The 19183-nt window shown below is 50.9% G+C and overlaps 5 protein-coding genes across 5 annotated transcripts; 3 read left to right on the forward strand and 2 right to left on the reverse strand.

The window, feature by feature from the left end:
* Positions 1 to 1451: 1451 nt before the first annotated feature.
* On the forward strand, positions 1452 to 3484 carry FTJAE_10333 (phosphorus acquisition-controlling; the record flags this gene model as incomplete). Its single annotated transcript, XM_037343164.1, has 2 exons — positions 1452 to 1988; positions 2051 to 3484. 2 exons carry the CDS (start codon positions 1452 to 1454, stop codon positions 3482 to 3484), a joined length of 1971 nt encoding a protein of 656 aa, XP_037202595.1.
* A 187-nt stretch (positions 3485 to 3671) lies between these two features.
* FTJAE_10334 (transcription factor Pcc1) lies at positions 3672 to 4431 on the reverse strand (the record flags this gene model as incomplete). Its single annotated transcript, XM_037343165.1, has 3 exons — positions 3672 to 3807; positions 4004 to 4267; positions 4355 to 4431. 3 exons carry the CDS (start codon positions 4429 to 4431, stop codon positions 3672 to 3674), a joined length of 477 nt encoding a protein of 158 aa, XP_037202596.1.
* A 1575-nt stretch (positions 4432 to 6006) lies between these two features.
* Positions 6007 to 8137, forward strand: FTJAE_10335 (cell division cycle 14; the record flags this gene model as incomplete). Its single annotated transcript, XM_037343166.1, has 3 exons — positions 6007 to 6064; positions 6244 to 6567; positions 6624 to 8137. The coding sequence occupies 3 exons, from the start codon at positions 6007 to 6009 to the stop codon at positions 8135 to 8137; spliced, it is 1896 nt and encodes a 631-aa protein (XP_037202597.1).
* A 675-nt stretch (positions 8138 to 8812) lies between these two features.
* On the reverse strand, positions 8813 to 15146 carry FTJAE_10336 (leptomycin B resistance pmd1; the record flags this gene model as incomplete). The annotated part of the gene is made up of 6 exons (XM_037343167.1): positions 8813 to 9957; positions 10019 to 10057; positions 10116 to 10659; positions 10946 to 10953; positions 11113 to 15019; positions 15090 to 15146. The coding sequence occupies 6 exons, from the start codon at positions 15144 to 15146 to the stop codon at positions 8813 to 8815; spliced, it is 5700 nt and encodes a 1899-aa protein (XP_037202598.1).
* Positions 15147 to 17075: 1929 nt separating this feature from the next.
* On the forward strand, positions 17076 to 17660 carry FTJAE_10337 (GNAT family acetyltransferase; the record flags this gene model as incomplete). The annotated part of the gene is made up of 1 exon (XM_037343168.1): positions 17076 to 17660. The coding sequence occupies one exon, from the start codon at positions 17076 to 17078 to the stop codon at positions 17658 to 17660; it is 585 nt and encodes a 194-aa protein (XP_037202599.1).
* Between the last annotated feature and the right edge of the window lie 1523 nt (positions 17661 to 19183).

The raw sequence follows: 19183 nt of genomic DNA on the forward strand, positions 1-19183 counted from the left end.
AGAGTCTAGTCACATGAATAAGAGATTGTAAAACTGTAAGAGACGGAGCGGAGGTCAAGGTGGGTGGAAATTATCATGTGAGAAAAGAAAGGCAATGAGCACCATTGCAGCTTCAACTCGGCTCTAACTAGTCCATATATCCTGAAGCTCAGTAATAGTTAGTAGTAGTCTCTCAGACTCAAAACCCACCCCGTGAGCCTTGCTCGTGAAGGTTCTTCTGGCGTCTGGCTCTGGATGACACCAAGGAAATGAACTTCTACACCAACCAGATACGGGCATTGACCCCTGCCATTGAATGACCCTCCCACCATCTCCCTTGACGATATCCTCTAATTGGGGATCCCCAGCTGACAATGTCCTGCAGCAGGAGATGGATGGGTGATGGAGGGGACATCCCACTCCCCGAGTACTGGTACTTATCAGATCCCTGCCCTTTAACAACCTACCTATGTTAGTCGCTCTCTGGATTTCCCTGGCGGAATTGACAACTGTTTCTTTCATGGCGACAGTCTGACAAGAAAGTGAAAAGAGAGAGAAAAAAAGCGACAGTTTGGCTCCTCCCCCGCCTCCAGTTCGTTTACGTTGAGCACTGAGGCGGGCAAGAGAATGGTGACCGGCTAGGTATTCTCCACCAAAATGGACCGTACGAGAACCCCACTCTCACCTAGGTACGGGTAATAAATCCACTCTGTCGACAAAAAGTCTCTCTACATTCAGCGGCGGTTGAAAAGAAAGCAACTGAACTACCCGTCGCCCGCCCACTTTGGATGAACCCACCTACCTACTACCACCTTAGTACTAACTGAAGTTACAGTAGTTGTGCTAAGGTTGCCACTATACGACCAACCACCTTTAGTTTGGACTCTTCGATTTACGGTAATTGACCCAAGACTTGAATCAGCCCGAGTCTAATATTGGCTTGTCTCGTCTTTCATCCGCGTCCACGCTTGCGTCTTCGTTTCTTGGGTTCCTCTCCCACAGTTCATTGGCATCTACACCTACATACATATCCGCACATCGCTTCCAGAACGGTCGACACTCTCCCTTGTCCTCTCATCACCAGCAACTGTCACTCAGGTCAAATCGTCATCGTGGTCTCTGCCTCCAATTTCGGAACTCTTTTGCGGCATCGGCATCGGCATCGCAAGCTTTCTCGTCTCTGCGCCATTGTTAGATATTTCTATTGTATGTATCTACGCCGATCAGCTGGATACTCACCGACCAAGTCCGACTGGAACGCATCTTGATACTCTATCTCGACTGTTACTATTCTGTAAATATCTCTCGTCACCTTCGCTTGGTGTCAACTTTCTCCGCTTTTGGTGCTGCTTCAACGACTAGTTCCATCTTGCGCAGCCTTGACTGGCGCAATTCACGACTCGCCCGGCTGATCAAATAAACTCACTTGTAATTGCCTCTATTTGATCAACACCCGCCGCAACCCGGCCATGATGAGTTCGACGGCATGGAACGGGCAGGACCAGACAATGGCCTCGACTGGCGAGGACGACTTTCATCAATTTCTCGACATGAGCAGCATGGGAAGTTTGGGCGATGGCATGCACTTCGACTTCCAATCCTTCCAGGATGGCTCTGCTCAGGGTCTGATGAACCAGGCGCGAGATGCCCCCGACACAATAATGACCGACTCCGATAATCCAGGCCTAATGTCTACGCCAAACACGATGCCCATGTCAACGTCTACGGTTCAATCAACCATTCCCGCGCACATGATGACGCCCGCAAGCGATCCGATTTCCAATATCGACGCCCAGATTCAATATCTCCAACAACAAAAGTTCCAACAGCAGCAGCGCCAGATGCAAGAGCAGCAGGTGGCTTTCTTCCATAATCACAACCACTCAGTGCCCCCTACACCGCAAAGTCTCGAGATGCCCAACAGTGGACAGTTCTATTCACAGGCTGAGCAAATTCCGACATCAGGTGCCTACGACAGAAGTTATCACCAGCGGATGAAGGAGCAAGATGTAAGACTCCGGTCCATCACCAACCCCCGCCTCTACATGTTATGTTGCTAACTTGGTTCCAGATGGCATTCACACCTCTCGTTTCCCCCGCAGTTACCCCTTTGGACCCCAACTTCTCCATGGACAGTGGCTATACTATCCCCAGCGCCTATTTTAGTCCTCTGACTTCACCAGCTCTCCACGCACAGAATGACCCCTCTACAGTCTACGATCCCCGTCTTACCAACACCAACAATTCACCAATCGATGTAGATCTCGACAGATCGGCCGCTCCCGTTACCTCCGTTTTGGACTTGCCCAAGAAGGCTGCAAGGAAAAAGACCGCGACCAAGACACGGGCAAAGGCTAGCATTCGAAGTTCTCCCATCGTCAAGCCTCAGCGCCGGAAAACAGGTCCCAGTCCGGCCATCGTCTCACATGTACTCAGTGAAGTTGAGGAGAGCAGTGGCGCCTTTCTTCCTATGCCTGCGACCTCTACCGAGACCTCGGCAGAGGAGAATTCATCGGTATCCCCTGAGGCCCTTTCGGAGATGCCCCCACCGCCAATCCCCAACAGGAGATCAACCAGCAAATCCCCATACATCCAAGCGCAGTCGAGCAACCAGCAAACACCTGTCTCTGGCCCCGTTGACTCATGTCCAGCTCCAGCTACCCCCGCATCGCTCATGAAACTCCCGGCATCCAGGGCAAGCAAGCAGGCAAATGGGCCTCAAGAGCCAGTTGTGTCTGAGCATATTGAATCGCTCGAGTTGCCTGAGTCGGTATCTGGCAAGACCATGACCCCGGTCATCTCGCGCTCTTCTGTGCAGTCTCCTTCCGTAGAACCTATGTCTCGACGAGGGTCGAGCTTTCAGCCATTGCCATCGCCAGTATTCCCTAAGGCTTCAGGATCTGCATCAGCAAGTGCGAGCCCCCAATTAGCTCCCGGTTCGGCAGGCCCATCCGCACGGAAAACTCCTCAGCTCGCGCCTCGGTCGAGCAGGAAAAGGTCGACAGGTTCAGTACATGTTTCGCCTGCACTGTTGCCTCGAATATCCCCTAGCATCAAGCCTCTTCTCCCGGGCACACCAGGTATGACACCAGCGGAGAGTGCTGCATCGCAATTGCTCATGTCGAAATCCAACTACCAAAATATCCTCGAGGGCAATAAGGTGCCAGGCGTTTCGTATCCGAGCGAGCTTTCAACAAATCTCACATCAAAGCGAACGTCGCACAAAATCGCGGAGCAGGGGCGCCGTAACCGAATCAACTCGGCGTTACAGGTCATGGCTGGATTATTGCCTGGTGGAGACAAGACGAATCTCGCGGATGAAGGTGACAAGAAGGATGGGAAACAAGCGAACGCGCAAAACAGCAAGGCCAGTGTTGTCGAAAACGCCATTGTGCACATGAAGAGCCTTGAGAAAGAAAACGGCGATCTGAAGAAAGAGGTGGAGGAACTTAAAAGACGACTGGAGGGGCTGCAAGGGTCAACAGACGATAAAGAAAAGGCATGACAAAGAGGATCTGTGTGCATCTAGTCCACCACATGATGTACGCGGGCGCTGAACAGGCGGGAACCTCCCTGGTGCATAATTGGATAGGTCTGGCACATGATGGGGTCAACTCTCTTCGTAATATCCTCAAGGGCGGCAGCGATTTTTGTTTCGGCGTTTTGCTTGCGGTGTTGAACAGGGCGGGATACTAGACGGGTGCCTCTGGGCCTAGATGGGCTTGTTGTAGAGTGTATTTGTTGAAATCGCTAGACGAAGCAGTAGATGAACTAGTAAACGAGGAATTGACAGCCTCAGAAGAGTTGTGGAGCACGGGAAGACCAGAACTAAATAACAAAGGTCAAGTTAACAAGCACACAGTGAGGCGAGACATGGGTCCAAGCTCTGAGATGTCGAGGAGTGACATGAATTATTAGAGGATAAACGTGGTGAAGTAGTTTGGCTAGGGGTCTAGAGCATTGTTTATTGTTGTGAGATATGGATGGCTGTTATTGTTGATGATCGAGAACGTCAGTATCTAACTGCTCCATAACCTCCACCACGAGTTTCAAGCTCTCCATGAAGCCGTTGACAGCGACTCGAAGCATTCGATTGGTTGTGGCCCTGTAATGAACCTCGAGAAGCTGGACATCTGCATCGTCACCAGATGGAGAACCCTGCGTTGACTTGGGCGCTGGGACAACGGTGAGCTGTCGCCTAACGAGTGGGGAGAGTTCAGGGTCCACCTGAATGGCCTTGAGGGCGGTTGTGGCCAGTCGAGCGGTGGGAAAGGGGACGTTGAGGACACTGAGAACAAGGGTAGGGGGTCAGCAAAGAGAACGAGAATAACAACAATAACAACAACAGCCAGCCTTGGCCTTGGTAGCCTCAGACTTGGGGTCGTCATCGTCACAGGACAGGGGGGTGGCTTGCATGGAGCAGGGAAATTCGGGATCGGGAATGGCGGTCATGGTTGTGATTGTGGCGGAAGTGGTCACTGCTTTGGTAGCGACGCTCTAATCTCTCTTGGTTGTTGTGATCGATCTATTCGTTTCCCGATGCTTAAATATTCTGGTCCTGCGGTAGTTTTATAATGACGATACTAGCGTTGGCCTCTGCCGTGACAAGGAATGGAGATCTAAGCCGAAAATCGAAAGGACAGGAACGTCAACCCCTGAGAAGTTTTGCGGTCTGATTCGATAGTGAAGAGAGTCTCTTTTGAGATAGTTGAGTTTGATGTGAGTATAAAAGTGAGAGGATGTGTATTTGAATGTGAGTGAGGTGAGTTTGTGTGTGACTTCTGATCTTGAAAAAGATTGGAGGTTTCTGATAGTTGCGTGGGGATGAGATTGATTGGCCGTGGGGGGACCCATTACAGGAACCCGGCGGTAAATGCTAGATCATTGACGTTGTAGATTTATGGCACAGCCACAGAAAAAAGCCACAGCCGGGGATGGTTCAATTGGATCACAACAATAACTGCCATAGTAGAATCTAATCACTTGGATACCCTTGGAATCTATTGCATTTGTTCCATTTTGGAAATAAGGCCTGCAGTTTTAATTACAGATGCTCCTAGTGTAACACACCCTACCTTAGCTCGTGAAATTCCCCAAGATGTAAGCGTTTATGCTGAGTTATAGCTGTTTAGTTTGACATCATAACAAAGTCCATCAAAACAGAACTAATTACCTATTTAGGGTATGGTACTTGGGACATCAAACAGAGGCAGTTGGGGAAACAAAGATATCTAAGGATATGACGTTCACTACTAGCCTTGCCTTAGCCTTGCTAGGTAGGCATTTATTGCAGTGAATAGAAGTCGCGTGAGGAACAACTGGGAGCGCTGGTTGTTTAATACCTACCAAGACAAACGTTGCATGGGACTTACAGCTGGGACTGGGACTGGGACTGGGGCTGGGCTGGGCTGGGCTGGAGCGGAATGGTATGTTGTGGTCCAGGGCCCGGGCCAGGTCAAAAAGTCACTGTTGCTGTTGCTATGGCAATAGTACCAAGGAGCAACCTGTTTCGGGCAGGGGCCAAAAAACAACGACAATCGCCCATACAAAAGAATCGTTAGCCCAGTGTCCAATCTTACATCAACATCGTCAACCAAGAACTTCAATTCTTTTCCCTTCCCCAGCTTTGCCTTCTGGCTTTTGGTGCTTTCTCCTGTCCGCGCTGGAGCTGGACTTGAAGACCCCCCTTCTTTAACCTCACCAGCCTCCAACCTTACCTAGGTACCTTGCCTTTTTAGCTCACTTAACGCTGCAGCTTCCCGTTGAACTGTCAAAGGCAATTCGTCCCCGGTCACCGCCTGCTCTGGTCATTTGTCGCTCTCGCATTGGGATATCGCCGCTGCCTCAATTCATTGACTGTGTATATCTTGCTTGAACCTGATATCTTCCGACTGCATTCGAAAGCTCCTGCTCTCTTTTTTTTGGTCCAGCAACAGCCTCTGGACGGTCCCACTGCCAGCCTCCCTGAAGCCTGAAGCCTGAAACCTGAAGCGCAAGTCAACATCAACAACATCCGATAATAACAACATGGCTCCTTCTACCAGACAATCGCAAAACATGGCGCAGATAGTCGAGTACATACCAGGTAAATATTTAACTCTCTACTACAACACATCATTCATACAATGGCCGCTCGGCTCTTCAGAGCCATGTCGCATTGTTATCCTTTTCAGTTTACGCCGCTGCTCAAGGCTCCACCTTGCTTCATCGACATCAATGTTCACAACATGCTTCTGCCAACATCGTGGCTAAACTATATTTCAGACCGGCTTTACCTTGCCTCCTACATCCATCCTCCTACGCCAGACACGCCGTTCCCTTACCCCGAGGAGCCTCAGCCAGCTTCTCCTAAGAAGCGAAGCCAACGAGCTGCTGCCGGTGCGACCCCGCTCGCCGCCAAGTCGAACCGACCACAACCATGCTATTTCACTGTCGACGATACTCTTCTGTACAACGCTTTCCACCATGATTTTGGCCCTCTGCACATCGGACACCTCTATCGATTTGCCATCCAATTCCATGATATCCTAGGCGCAAAGCAAAACAAGGACCGCCCCATTGTTTTCTGGAGCGCTGCTGACCCTAGAAGTGAGCTCTCCCGTGCTAATCTGTGCGAAGCGCAAGGAAACTAACACCAAGTTCAGGTCGTGCGAACGCTGCTTGTATGCTCGCATGCTACATGGTCCTCATACAGAACTGGCCTCCCCATCTGGCCCTTGCCCCGATTGCGCAGGTCGATCCTCCTCTGATGCCATTCCGAGATGCGGGCTACAGTCAAGCCGACTATGGCATTAGCGTTCAAGATGTTGTCTATGGTGTGTGGAAGGCCAAGGAGGAAAAGTGCTGCGATCTAGACAACTTCGATCTTGACGAATATGAGCGTTTCGAGAGAGTCGAACATGGCGATTTCAACTGGATCACTCCCCATTTCCTGGCATTTGCCTCTCCCCAGCACGCACCGGTCCAGAAAATCACAGAGGGTTCCGACCTGTACCCATTGCTTCCACGGACGCTAGCCGCCGTGGATGCCCATCCCAAGTTGCCAAAGCCCTTCAAGAATGTGCTGAAGCATTTTTCCGAAAAGAACATTGGCTTGGTGGTCCGCCTCAACTCCCAACTCTACTCCCCCTCGTACTTTGAGGCACTGGGCATTCAACACCTGGACATGATCTTTGACGATGGCACATGCCCCTCGCTCTCAACTGTCCGCAAGTTCATCAGACTCGCCCACGAGACCATCACTGTCCGTAAGCAGGGAATCGCTGTTCATTGCAAGGCTGGCCTCGGCCGCACAGGTTGTTTGATTGGCGCCTACCTCATTTACCGTCACGGTTTCACTGCCAATGAAGTGATCTCATTCATGCGCTTCATGCGACCCGGCATGGTTGTTGGTCCTCAGCAGCACTGGCTCCATTTGAACCAGGGCACATTCCGCGAGTGGTGGGTTGAGGAGAGGATTGAGCGCAGACTCAGGAGGGAGATGGCTGCTGCCAACCCTATTCCCAGCACCCCTATTCGTGCCATGCAAAAGACAACGCTTCGGAACGGCCAGGCCTCGACACCCCCCAACCGAAGCCCCTCAAACCGTACTCCGCTGAGTGAAGTCGACCACGATCGCAATAATATTGGGGTCCAGGAAGACTATTTACCAGCTCCTACACCGGGCCAACCGCGAAAGACTGCCAGGGATCGCCATCACCCTTACCAACGTTCAACTTCCAACGGGCTCGCTGTTGAAGAGCAGCGCACTGTTGAGCAGGAAGCTGAGTACATTGCGACGCACAGCCAGGCTCACGGCGGAGAGTCTGATGAGGAGTTGCATTTGCGCATGCGACGCCATCGTAAGGCGACCTCTCAATCACCGGCTCGCAGTGAGAAGATTCGCTCGGTTAGCCAGACGACGGCTATCTACACCATTGACAACGATGCGTCACACGATGCTGAGAACATTGGCTCTGTGCGGACGAAGCACGTTGAACGAGTTGCTAGTACCCCTGGCGTCCTGACAAAGGTCCGCGGCAGCAAGCGGCAGGGGGAGTCTCCCCTTCGGGCAAAGGAGTCTGCTGGCATTCGGAAGACCAGCGGCAGAGTAGGCAGCGCCAATCATGGAGCGTCAGTGACGGCAGCTTCTACGGCCCGTAAAGTTTCTGGAGCTTAGAAAGCACCAGCACAACGAGTCCAGCCGCTTCAGCGTTCTAACGCGAAGCGTAACAGACAATTGTACGATTCCACGTCACGATCATGATTCACGTACGTCACGGGCAATGTTAACGTCTCTCATGCATTGGCGTTTCTGGCTCATAAGAAGAGGACGAGCGGTTTATGTTTGAATGTTAATGATTCTTCTCTCATGCATAATTGCTTACCCGAGAAGTGTTCGGCTTTCAGTTAATGTCATTTGAAACTTGCAAGATAATCCAGTTTCTGCAGCATACAAGGATCATTACGGCTACGACTTCGATGGAGTTTGTCGCGGTCAAGGAGAAGGCAATTAGAGAGGCGTGAATAATGCATACTATCTCGGATGAGGGAAAGACTGAAGGCATAACGGAGTTCAAATTTGCGATGGCGTACAGGCAGGCAAGGTTGAAATTATTATTGTGGACTTATTTGGTTTGGCATTGCACCGGGTTTTGTTGTTTCTTGATGATAGTCAAAGAGGGGGCAACGAAGAAGAGACGGCAGCGGATTTTTACGACGGTTATATAAGTTTTCCAAGAGCTGAATTACATACATCTCTTACACTGTTCATTCTTTGTGGATTTCTGTCTGACGACCGACCGTCTAAGGTTCTCATTTGGATGATCTATCTACATTCGTCTCAAGTTTACCATCAGGTCCGGATGGCTTCGAGAGCTGTGACTACATCTTCTATCACCTTGCCGGCCTCAGCACTTGTCATCTCTTCACTCACGGCCAAACACTTGTCCACGACATCACGATATCGACTACCGACCTTGCTACCCAGACCGGGAACGAGAACTGCACGCAGGACCTTGTCGCGCCATCGACTTATGGAGTAGTGTGGTTTATGGTATGTTTGAAGAACCTTCCAGAGACCTATTTCAAGGAGCACCAAACCCAGACTATAGATATCCATGGGCTTGCAGTGAGGAAAGCCTCGCAAGGAAGCTGGGTGTCGGTGTAGCGTAAGGATCGAAGGATTACGGGGCGCGACAGAGAGCGCAGTATCAAGGTCTGGTCTTGAAGCATCGAACCCCGTCAGATAAGGGCACTGTATATCTGGTACAAGTGCCCCAGCAGCAGTTGACGAGTGAGCCGATGCTGAAAAGGCCGAAGGGAAGAAGAGAATGTTTGAGCTGCAAAGGCTTTTATGAAGCCAGTCAAGTGAGTGCAGGGACCACAAGGCGACGGCGAGCGTATGTGCCAAACGGACTCGATCATCGAGGTTGGGAGTCTTGAGGTCCGAGCTGGCGATGAGTTCGTGGAGCGTTGAGAAAGAGGGCGAGGGCGCTTTGTATACGAGCCCGTATCTGCACCGTGAAGTGTCGTCAACGTAGCCTACGCAGTCGATGCTATGAAGGTCAGGATGGCAATCGGAAGCGGAGTGCATCATGCGAGCAAGATCGTCGAGACGACGCACATGAGCTACACGCTCATCTACATCATCGCGGTCATAGTCAACCCACTCAATCACAACATCTCCCGCGCTCTCATGCCGTCCTGTACTTCTCCCGCCATCACCAGCATCCCCACTGAGATCAAGTGCAGCACGGGGAACCTTGAGAGCGAACGTGGGCTTGAACGAGGCCTGAGGCTTGGCGTCTAGGTTGATTCGGAGCTTCTTGAGGTTGGCCGAAGTCGTGAGCTTGGGGTAGACGCCGTCCGAAGCTATTTCAAGGAGGGTAAGCTGAGTAACGTCACGCTGAGCAGACTCGAGCAGCTGGTTCGTCCAAGCCCGTTGAAACGATGGGAGATGAGAGGTTGGAAAAAGGCGTTCGAGGCCATCATTAAAGTCTGGAGTTGAGGTTTCTTTTAGCCTTTGTGTTGGGCCTTTGATTTAGGAGGGGCCATTTACCTCGCAGGTCCCTTAGCAGGTTTATGAACTTGTCTTTATCTACGAGCAATCAGTTCTGTTTTGGTGGGTATGACAGATGAGGGCTTGGAGGACTCACCTGCTATAACCCATCTTGCTCTTAAACCCATCTCCTTGCCCCAGTTTCTCTCACTTGTTACCCTTGAAACACCATTCAAGTCGCGACTCTCATCATCTTTTGATCTCTTTCTTGAGGGTGAAGGCGACTTTCTTGGCTTCGATCCAGTGACTTCCAAGCTGGCTCTCCCCTCGTCAACTAGCCCGTATCTGTTCTTCAGTTTCTTGAAGTCTGTGACCGCGCTATGCAACTCCTCGAGGATTTGAAGTGCCAAACTCCTCAGCTGGGGATTCCTTGTGCTTTCAAGATGAGCTTCAAGTCTTCCCTCCGCAACACCCCAGTCCCGGCCCCAGACGACCAGGCGCATCTCCTCAATGCGTACTTTACATAGAAGTCTCTGGCTATCTGTGTCAAGGTTGGCTGCTGCGGTGAAGAGGCTGTAGGCTCTGACGCAGCCGTCGAAGAGTTGGCCGAGAACGCCTACTACGGCGAGGGCAGTTCCCACGGCTTCAGCCATTGCATTAGAGTGAGGGGTCAAGGTAAGAAGTGACGGGCGGGATATGACCTGTGAGACATTAAAGGCTTTCCCATGAGGTGATTAATTATATGCATATACTGATTATGATATGTAATTTGTGAGCTCCAGGCAAATACCAGCTAGAGCTCAATTAGATAGATACTAAGATTAGGGATTGGCGCTTAATCAGTCCTAGAATGCAAGGTCATCAGAGGTCTGTCGCGATTCGAGCGGCAAACGCCCAATGGCCGCATTGGATGGATGTTTCGAGTTGAAGTGGATTCAACTCAACCATGAACAATAATACGCTGCTAGTTGGTAGTTGCATACTTACAACTAAATCTATCAACAAAATAATGTATACACATATTATTAAATCTATTTTATACATGCCAGGTCACATCGTGACTTTACATTCACTGACCCTTCATTGCAACATCTGCTGCATGGCATTCAGTCTGTAGCTTTCCCTCCGCTCCATCAGTTGAGAATGCCGCCCACTGTCGATAATTTGTCCATTTTCAACGATGAAAATGGTGTCAGCTTTCTGCACAGTATGCAGTCGATGAGTGATGGCCAATACCGTCGTGCCCCTTGATGCTCTCTCGAGGCCCTCTTGAAGAGCTGCTTCGCTGGCGGCGTCAAGAGCACTGGTACTCTCATCTAGGAGCAATAGCCTGGGGCGACGAACAAGAGCACGGGCGATTGCGAGGCGCTGTCTTTGGCCGCCTGATAAACGAGAAGCTGAGGGTCCGCATTCAGTATCGTAGCCATCAGGAAGGGCCTCAATAACATCATGTATATTCGCTAGACGGCAAGCTTCCTTGATTTCATCATCTGTGGCTTCATGACCGGGAGGTGCTCCCAAGCCAACATTGAAACGCACACTACCATCAAAGAGGGCAGGATCCTGAGGTACTAGAGCAATCGTATCTCTAAATGACGCTGGAAGCTTGCTGATGTCATTATCATCGATGAGCACGCTGCCAGATGTCGGCTCGTATAAACGCTGGACCAGGTTCATGATGGTCGATTTGCCCGCTCCTGAAGGACCAACAAGACCACAAAACTGGTTGGGTGGGAGCACGAAGGAGACATTGTCGAGTATAGTGGCATCGGGTCGGCTAGGATAAGCAAAGGAAACGTCTTTGAACGTCACCTTTGCACCTCCACGACGATGGTTGTCCGCTGGGCCGAGCGACTTTTCTCCACCGGATGCTTCGACGTCCCCCTCAGTCTTGGAAGGATCCTGTCCAGGTTTTCCTGTGTGTGTGCTACTTCCCATGTTGACGATCGTCATGACGCGAGACAGGGCCAGGCGAGCACGAGAGAATTCCGGAGCAAGTGAGAACATGCCACTCCAAAGCTGAGCGCTCGTCAACATGGCGACTAGTATAATAAGGAAGTCCTTCTGAGTATACTCTCCTTTCATGATGAGCTGCGAGCCCCACCAATACGCGAGAGCGTTGATGAAGGTACCGGTTGTATATGAGATGGCCAGCCAGATGTTAGTTGTGACCGAGGCGCGCACAACCTGCTCCCTCGGAGGCTTCAACAATCGGGCGAAACCTTCCATATACTCATTCTCAAGGGAAAGGACGGCCACTGTACGGATGGACTGAATAGCCTCAGTTGCAAGTGCTGTGGCAGTAGAGAAGGCCTCGCGGTGTCGCTCTTCGTAACGCGCCAGCATGCGCAGCTGCATGAAACCTGAGCCAAGCAATATTGGAAGCGTCACAAGACACACCAAGGCAATCTTCCAAGCAAAGATATGGGAAATGATGACCGCGATGAGAACATTGATGAGGATGGCAAACACGGTACCGAAAGTTGAACCACTAAAGGCACCTACAGACATGCTATCTTTGGTAATGATGCCAAGGAGGCTGGTCGGTGTTCGTCCTTCAGACTGATGCCAGTGGATGCCCTGCTCCAGCAAGGATCGGAACGACAGAACTCGCAGGTTGTAGAGAAGCCTTTCTGCGACAATGCCGAAGCCCAGCCAAGCAAGAAAGTTGGCTATAAGCTCCACGCCCGCGAGCATGAAGAACAAGCCCGCAAACATGTTGCCCATGGAACTTATGTGGTCGAGGGTATTTGCACAAGGGTTGAGCGCCCCGACAGTGAAGCCAAATATGATACCGGAACCAGAAAAGGTAGCCCCAACGAAGACAGCAGCGATCATGGCGAGGGTGAGCCAGCCCAGGGATGGTCGAATCAACCAGACAAGACCCCTGATGACAGAGCTGAAAGGCTTCACCTCGTCTAGCTCATCATCATTTGATGCTACATCTTCTTTTTTCTTGGCCACCTCCTTCTCCCGGCCCAATATCTGGGAATCCAGGGACTGTTTTGCCTCAGAAACCTCGGTCTTTTCGCTCAGCTGCGTGTCGTTTCGGAGAGTTGAAGCGCCAATCGACTCGCCGTCCACGGATCCTGTGTCACTCTTATTGCCGACTGTCTGCAGTTTTGCCATGTGCGCAAATTCGCCATCGTCTTTGGCCATAAGATCATCATAAGTTCCTTGCTCAACGACTCGCCCAGCCTTCATGACGACAATATTGTCGGCATTACGTATGGTGGATAAACGATGCGCAATCGAGATGATGGTTCTTTTCTCAGCAGCAGCCCTCTCGACAGCGAGCTGGATTCTCTTCTCACTCGCAGAATCGAGAGCTGCTGTTGCTTCGTCCAGGACAAGGATTTCAGGTTCCCGGATCAAAGCCCGAGCAAGTGCAATGCGTTGTCTCTGACCACCACTCACAAGCGACCCCTTGGGCCCAGCAGTTGTACCATAGCCTAATTCGAGACGTTCAATGAAGCTGGCCGCATCAGCTTGCTCAGCGGCGTGACGGATCAAATTGGCAATTTCGACGAACTCGGGCCCGAGAGACGCAGCTGAATCTAGTGCGTTCTTGCCCTTGGCAGCCATCTTGGCGAGCTCGGGACCCTTGAGCAATGATTTGAGGTGTTGGTGGGACTCCTTTGGAGAGTTCACCAGACCTAGTGCGATGTTTTCGAGGATGGACCGGTCGAGAAGAGAGGGTTCTTGCTGAACGAAGCTAATAAAACTTCGTAGAGACTTGACGTTGAGTTCTCGCAAGTCGTGCCCTTCCAGTTCGACTGTGCCCTCGGTGGGATCATGCAGACGTGCTATCAGTGATGCGATAGTACTTTTGCCGCTCCCCGAAAGCCCGACGATCGCCGTATATTTGCCAGCCGGGAAGTCAAGCGTGACGTTGTCGAGGACAGGCTGGCCTCGCCGAGAGGCATACTCGAAGGACACGTTGCGGAATGTCAGGGTCTTTGCTGCACTTGGAGGGAGTACAACACCCTCTCGTGAAGTTCCGTCGATGGATGAAGGGGCATCAATGTCTTCCTTAAGCCGCTGGAATGCACCTACGGCTGCTCCTAAAAATGGAAGAGTGGGTGCCATTCCGCCCAACATGACGCAAGCGTCTACGAGAAGATAGACGATGGCATAAATCTCACCAACAGTGGTGCTCCCGTCGTTGCGTGCCACAGATTCAGCGATCTTTTTACTGCCCTGCCAGAAAGCTAGTGCATTGCCGGAGTACGCAATGAAGTACAGCATACCAGTCTGGATAGCGGCAATGGAAGACTTAACTATAGCGTACTTGCGAGAACGGGCCATGTGCTCTGCGAACTTCTCTTCAAGGCGGGGAGCGGCACCGAAAGCTTGAACGACAGCAACGTGCGACAGAGCCTCGGAAGCAATGGAAGAGGCTGCAGCGGATGCTTCCGTCTGTTTGACCACAAACTTGCCCAGGTATCTTCCCCCTAGTATTCCAGAAAGAAGAAAGGCCGGGAGCATACAAATGAGGATACCGGCGAGTCTTGGCTGTTTCGTGAAGGCAATAATAAAGACAGTGACGAAAAAGCTCATGGTTGTGATGATGTTGCCAACCTTCTCTGATGTCCCGGCCTGCACAGCTGTGATGTCGCCCTGGAGTCGGCTTGAGACTTGCCCAGATGATCCACGAGTGTCGAAGAACTCTGGAGGTTGGCGCAGAAGTGCGGAGACGTAGCGAGTCCGTAAACGCTGAGCAAGACGCTGGCTGATGATGTTCCAACAGGTCAGATGACCATAGATCAGGACAAGTGCAATAGCACCAATCCAGGCAGTCTTTATAACCTTGTCGTTGATAGCATTCTCGTAGTCAAGAGGATCAGATGCCGCATCGCTCGCTCCCGAGCCGCTACCATCTGCGGCGCAAGTGGCTCCGTTGAAGTTATCGATGAGCTGGCCGAATAGGACGCCCATAAGAGGGAAAGGAACACCAGCTCCAATGGCGCAGAGAGTACCCAACGCGATGAGGAAGTAATCGACCCAGGTCGGACCCGCGGCGAACAAGAGTTCGAGGTAAGTGAAACAGGTTTTGAGAGACTGAGAAGCGTATCAGTATCGTTTGCTTGCAGCATTCATCTGGGTTCTGGAGGAGATGGGGTTGACCTACTGAGAGAAAGCTTCTCTTGGGCTTCTCTGTGCCCGACTGATCAAGTGTGACGGACATGACTGTCGCTGTCGACGTCGATCGAGGGGTAAAGCTAAGGTTTCTTAGAAGAGCCTATCCATTGACTGACTGCTAGTTGAGTAACGAGGCTGTCACCAACAGAGCCCGTCAAAGTTCAGCGATGCCTTAGTAGCCTACGAAAAGGCCCTCACTGCGCTCAAAGAGATTACAATACTTGACAGAAGAGAACAGAGCAATCTTGGCAGTCAATGCAATACGTCAGCAGTCATCCAGAAAGCCGATTCAGGAGCCCTGAGCCAAGAAGACCCTGTTATGCAAGCATCAATTAGGATGAGTATGAAAGCGCGGTCGGCCTGGGCATCTAACCTTGCGTTGATGGATCGTGGATACCTACAATGGCCCTGCATTGCACTCTGCGCTTTGACACAATCCATAATGGCATGGCCGCGATGGGTCTCTCAGAAGAGGTAGGATCGTCTCGGTGAAGTGGATGCGAGGGTATATTGGCGACAGGTAGAACGTTTATCCTCAGGAACTCTATTGTGTCTGGTCAACGCGGGCGTGTTCATATGCAGCCAGGGTTGAGGATCAGATAAACCAGGATGCCCAGGTACTGTAGTATTGGTGAGTCCAGGTGAGTCGGAGAAGAGTGTGGGATGCGCCACGCCAAGTGTGTTGGTGGGCTAAAATGGAGCCAGCCAAAGAGAATGTGAATGGTGATCAGATAAGATGAAGATGGTGTGATTGATATGATAAGATGTAATGTGACATGGCGCCAAGTCCGACGAGACGACAACAAGTGGAGTAAACGGCCGAGCATCGGAAGCGATCGTCACTTGTTATTACCATATTTGTAACTCAATGCATCGTCTTGGCTGCCGGGGCAGAAAGATCCTTTTGAGACGGTTCAGAGACATTTGAGAAGACAAGAGAGTCGGACCAAATGGAATTAAATGACCCATTCGTCACGACAAGGATGATGAACCTAGCGTGAGAAATCCTTGATAAAGCCGTAGGCGTGGAGAAATGGTGGAGAGGCGTCGGAGTGACTGCCCCCCGCCCTCCTATCGGAGCAAAGAAAACCGCTGTTTGGCCACTAAAAAGCCTAGCTGGATGTCAATGTTCCGAGAGGCGTTTTTATGCTTATTCCATCGTCAGCGGGAACGGAGATTGAGTGTGGCTAGGAGATGCTGGAGCTGGAGCTGGAGCTGGTGTCGACAAATGACTTGATTCCTCTCGGTGGATTCCATGTGTTCTCAGACCCCAATCTCCAAGCAGGTAGTTATCGGGAAGTGGGAGGGATGGATGGATGGATGTACGGATGCATGGCCCAAAAAAGAACTCATCTGTGGGCCGATCTTGGGTACATACATACCTAGTAGATCCTTCACATGAATTGCTTCACCGGGTTTGATACCTGATTTAGAATCAAGAAACAAGCATGCATCATTGGGCAACCGATTAGAGTTGCATTTAGGTATGAGAAAAGTGGCGAAGGTTAATACTATGCTTAATTCACCCACTTATCAGATCCATTGGATTTCACAAGATCTTGGCGGCTCAACCCACCAGAGGCTGCAACTCACGCTTGCTGTCTACGGCAGTTGATCTGACACTATGGGATAGTCAGAGCTGTGCGTGCTGAGCTCTGCCGCTTTGCACAGACAAGAGAGTCCAGCTACCTCCCCTCTGCACAGAGCCAATACTTGCCAAGGTGCTGATCTTGTCCAAGTTTCAGAAGGCAGCATCTTAGCAGGATCACTGCCCTGCTCTTGAATCTCTTGGTGTTGCATATATAAGAGGGGGCGAGGCACGATGGTGTTTGAGAAAAGGTCTTGTCTCTACATAGATATCTAGAGCAGCCCCCGTTCTATACAAACTCGTTGGGAATAAAAGTCACTCGTGCCATCTTACACATCAGCCTCTTACCCGAAACCGCCACCAACATATCACGACCAACACAACACAATGAGCCAAGCAACACTTCGCACCAGCCGTCTCGAACTACGGCCTCTCGGGCACGAGCACGGAGATTATATCTATCAGCTCGACTCGGACCCGGAAGTCATGAAGTACATCGGGTACGGCAAGCCACTCACGGCCGATGAGTCGACAATTGTGCACAAACTGCTCCTCGAGACAGCATCATTCGGGTCTGGCCTTGGATGCTGGGCTGGATTTGCCGGGGACGATTTTGTGGGCTGGTGGGTGCTGGCGCCCAGTCAAAGCAACGACGATCCGCCCCAGGTGAACAAGAAGCGAGTCGAGTTCGGCCTAAGAATCCTTCCCAAGTTTTGGGGCCAGGGGTTCGCCAAGGAGGGTTCTCGAGCGCTGGTCAAGCATGGTCTCGAGGACCTCGGCGTGGAAGAGGTCTTTGGTGAGACCATGGCCGTCAACCAAGGGTCCCGAGCTATCATGGCCAAAGTTGGACTCAAGCATGTTCGAACGTTCCACAACAAGTACGATAACCCTCCTCCGGGAATCGAGGAGGGCGAGGTGGAATATCGAGTCACGAGGGATGAATGGTCATCACAACAAGCATGTGCTGTGTAGTCGATGGCGTTGTAATAGCTTTAGACATCATCTCCAATTACTGCTTGAGCGTTTTCTGGTTAAAAATCTTGTTCATTTCTATGCATTGTGACATGAATTTCAAAATAACGGCAGCCTTGTGTCGTGATAAGTGTTGGTGAAATTCCTTTTCACTCCTCACTTGAGGAATTACAACAACAAAAGAGAAGATAAAAAAGAGACTTGGAAGAATAGAAGGGGTGTCGTTCTGATTCTGGTCTGCCCATCCATCTTCTTGGACTTCTCTGGCTTCCTGCATCGGGTGGTGGCAACAACTCCATCTAATGCCGGAGGTGAGGATGATAATGGAACATGTGGGCTATATCGCGCATCGTTCTTGGTCTTGGCTACGCGGCCGGTCTAAAAAGGAACATTCGGCAAACTCCGCTTCATGCAATGGAACAAGAGTTACTCTGTACAAGGGATTGATCTAAGGAGACCTAGTCTTGGATTGTCGCTCGGTTGAACTATGGCTTGGCACCGTAGGTCCCTGGTAAACCGGTGAATCGAGAGCCAGCGTGTAACTAGACTACGGATAGTTGGTACATACATAGCATCAGTCATTCGGGATTAATCGCTTCAAGGAAGAAATTCAAGACCGAAAACATACTAGCTAGGTTTCATCCCGTGGGGGGCCACTCAACTCTTGTTATTGGACATATAACATGCACGAGATGGCATTCCTGCAAGGTTGCTTACAGACACCCTATTAATTTCTGGCGAGGTACTCCGTAGCCTATCGGCCATTGTATTAAACAACGCCATGTTGTCTGAAGATGGGAAATCGATTCATAAACTTAAACTACCTCCGGGCTCCAGGGCACAAAATAATAGCACGACGAACCTGAAGTGTAAGTTGGCTACTGTATTTCCCGAGTCGATAGGGATCCATCCACGAAGCGTAGGGATTACACACGTAGCTAACTTGGTTGCAGTGGGCTCAGACGATCCCAAGCTTATGCCAAGCCACTTGATATGACCAGGGTACATGGGCAGCCTTTTTCGGCATCGTAGAAATTATTCAGTCTCCCATCATTTTTGGGTCTAGCATTATGTTATTAGTCCGTTCAGTTATTTTAGCGTTGCGGTGCTGTTGGTTCTTGTTCTGCATGTCGACTTATTTCCAAGACTGCCATGCCACTAACACGACACGACATGACACTCCCTTTGCCCCCTTGGAAAGGATGAAGCTGTTGACGATTGGATCTTATCCATCAATCAGATTAGATAAAAATTTTCACATCATCCGTGTTCCGATCTCGGGTCATTTCCCCCACTCGTTTGCCACTTGTAATCTGATGCCGTCGGTTGACCAGCTACGGACCCCGTCCTATTGGGGAAAAGGCCAACTGAGAGCATCCCTTCAGCCCAGAGCCCGATGCTTTTGATAGCTCCTTGGCCTAAAGCCTCGCTCGTCTCCGAGGCAAGCTACAATGGACCGCTGCAGGGGAAGTGTACCGCGTGGAGAGAGAGTTCCGGTGCAGAACCAACACATGGTAATATGT

This window comes from Fusarium tjaetaba (genome assembly GCF_013396195.1).
Source record: "Fusarium tjaetaba strain NRRL 66243 chromosome Unknown NRRL66243_c0000239, whole genome shotgun sequence".
NCBI lineage: Eukaryota > Fungi > Ascomycota > Sordariomycetes > Hypocreales > Nectriaceae > Fusarium > Fusarium tjaetaba.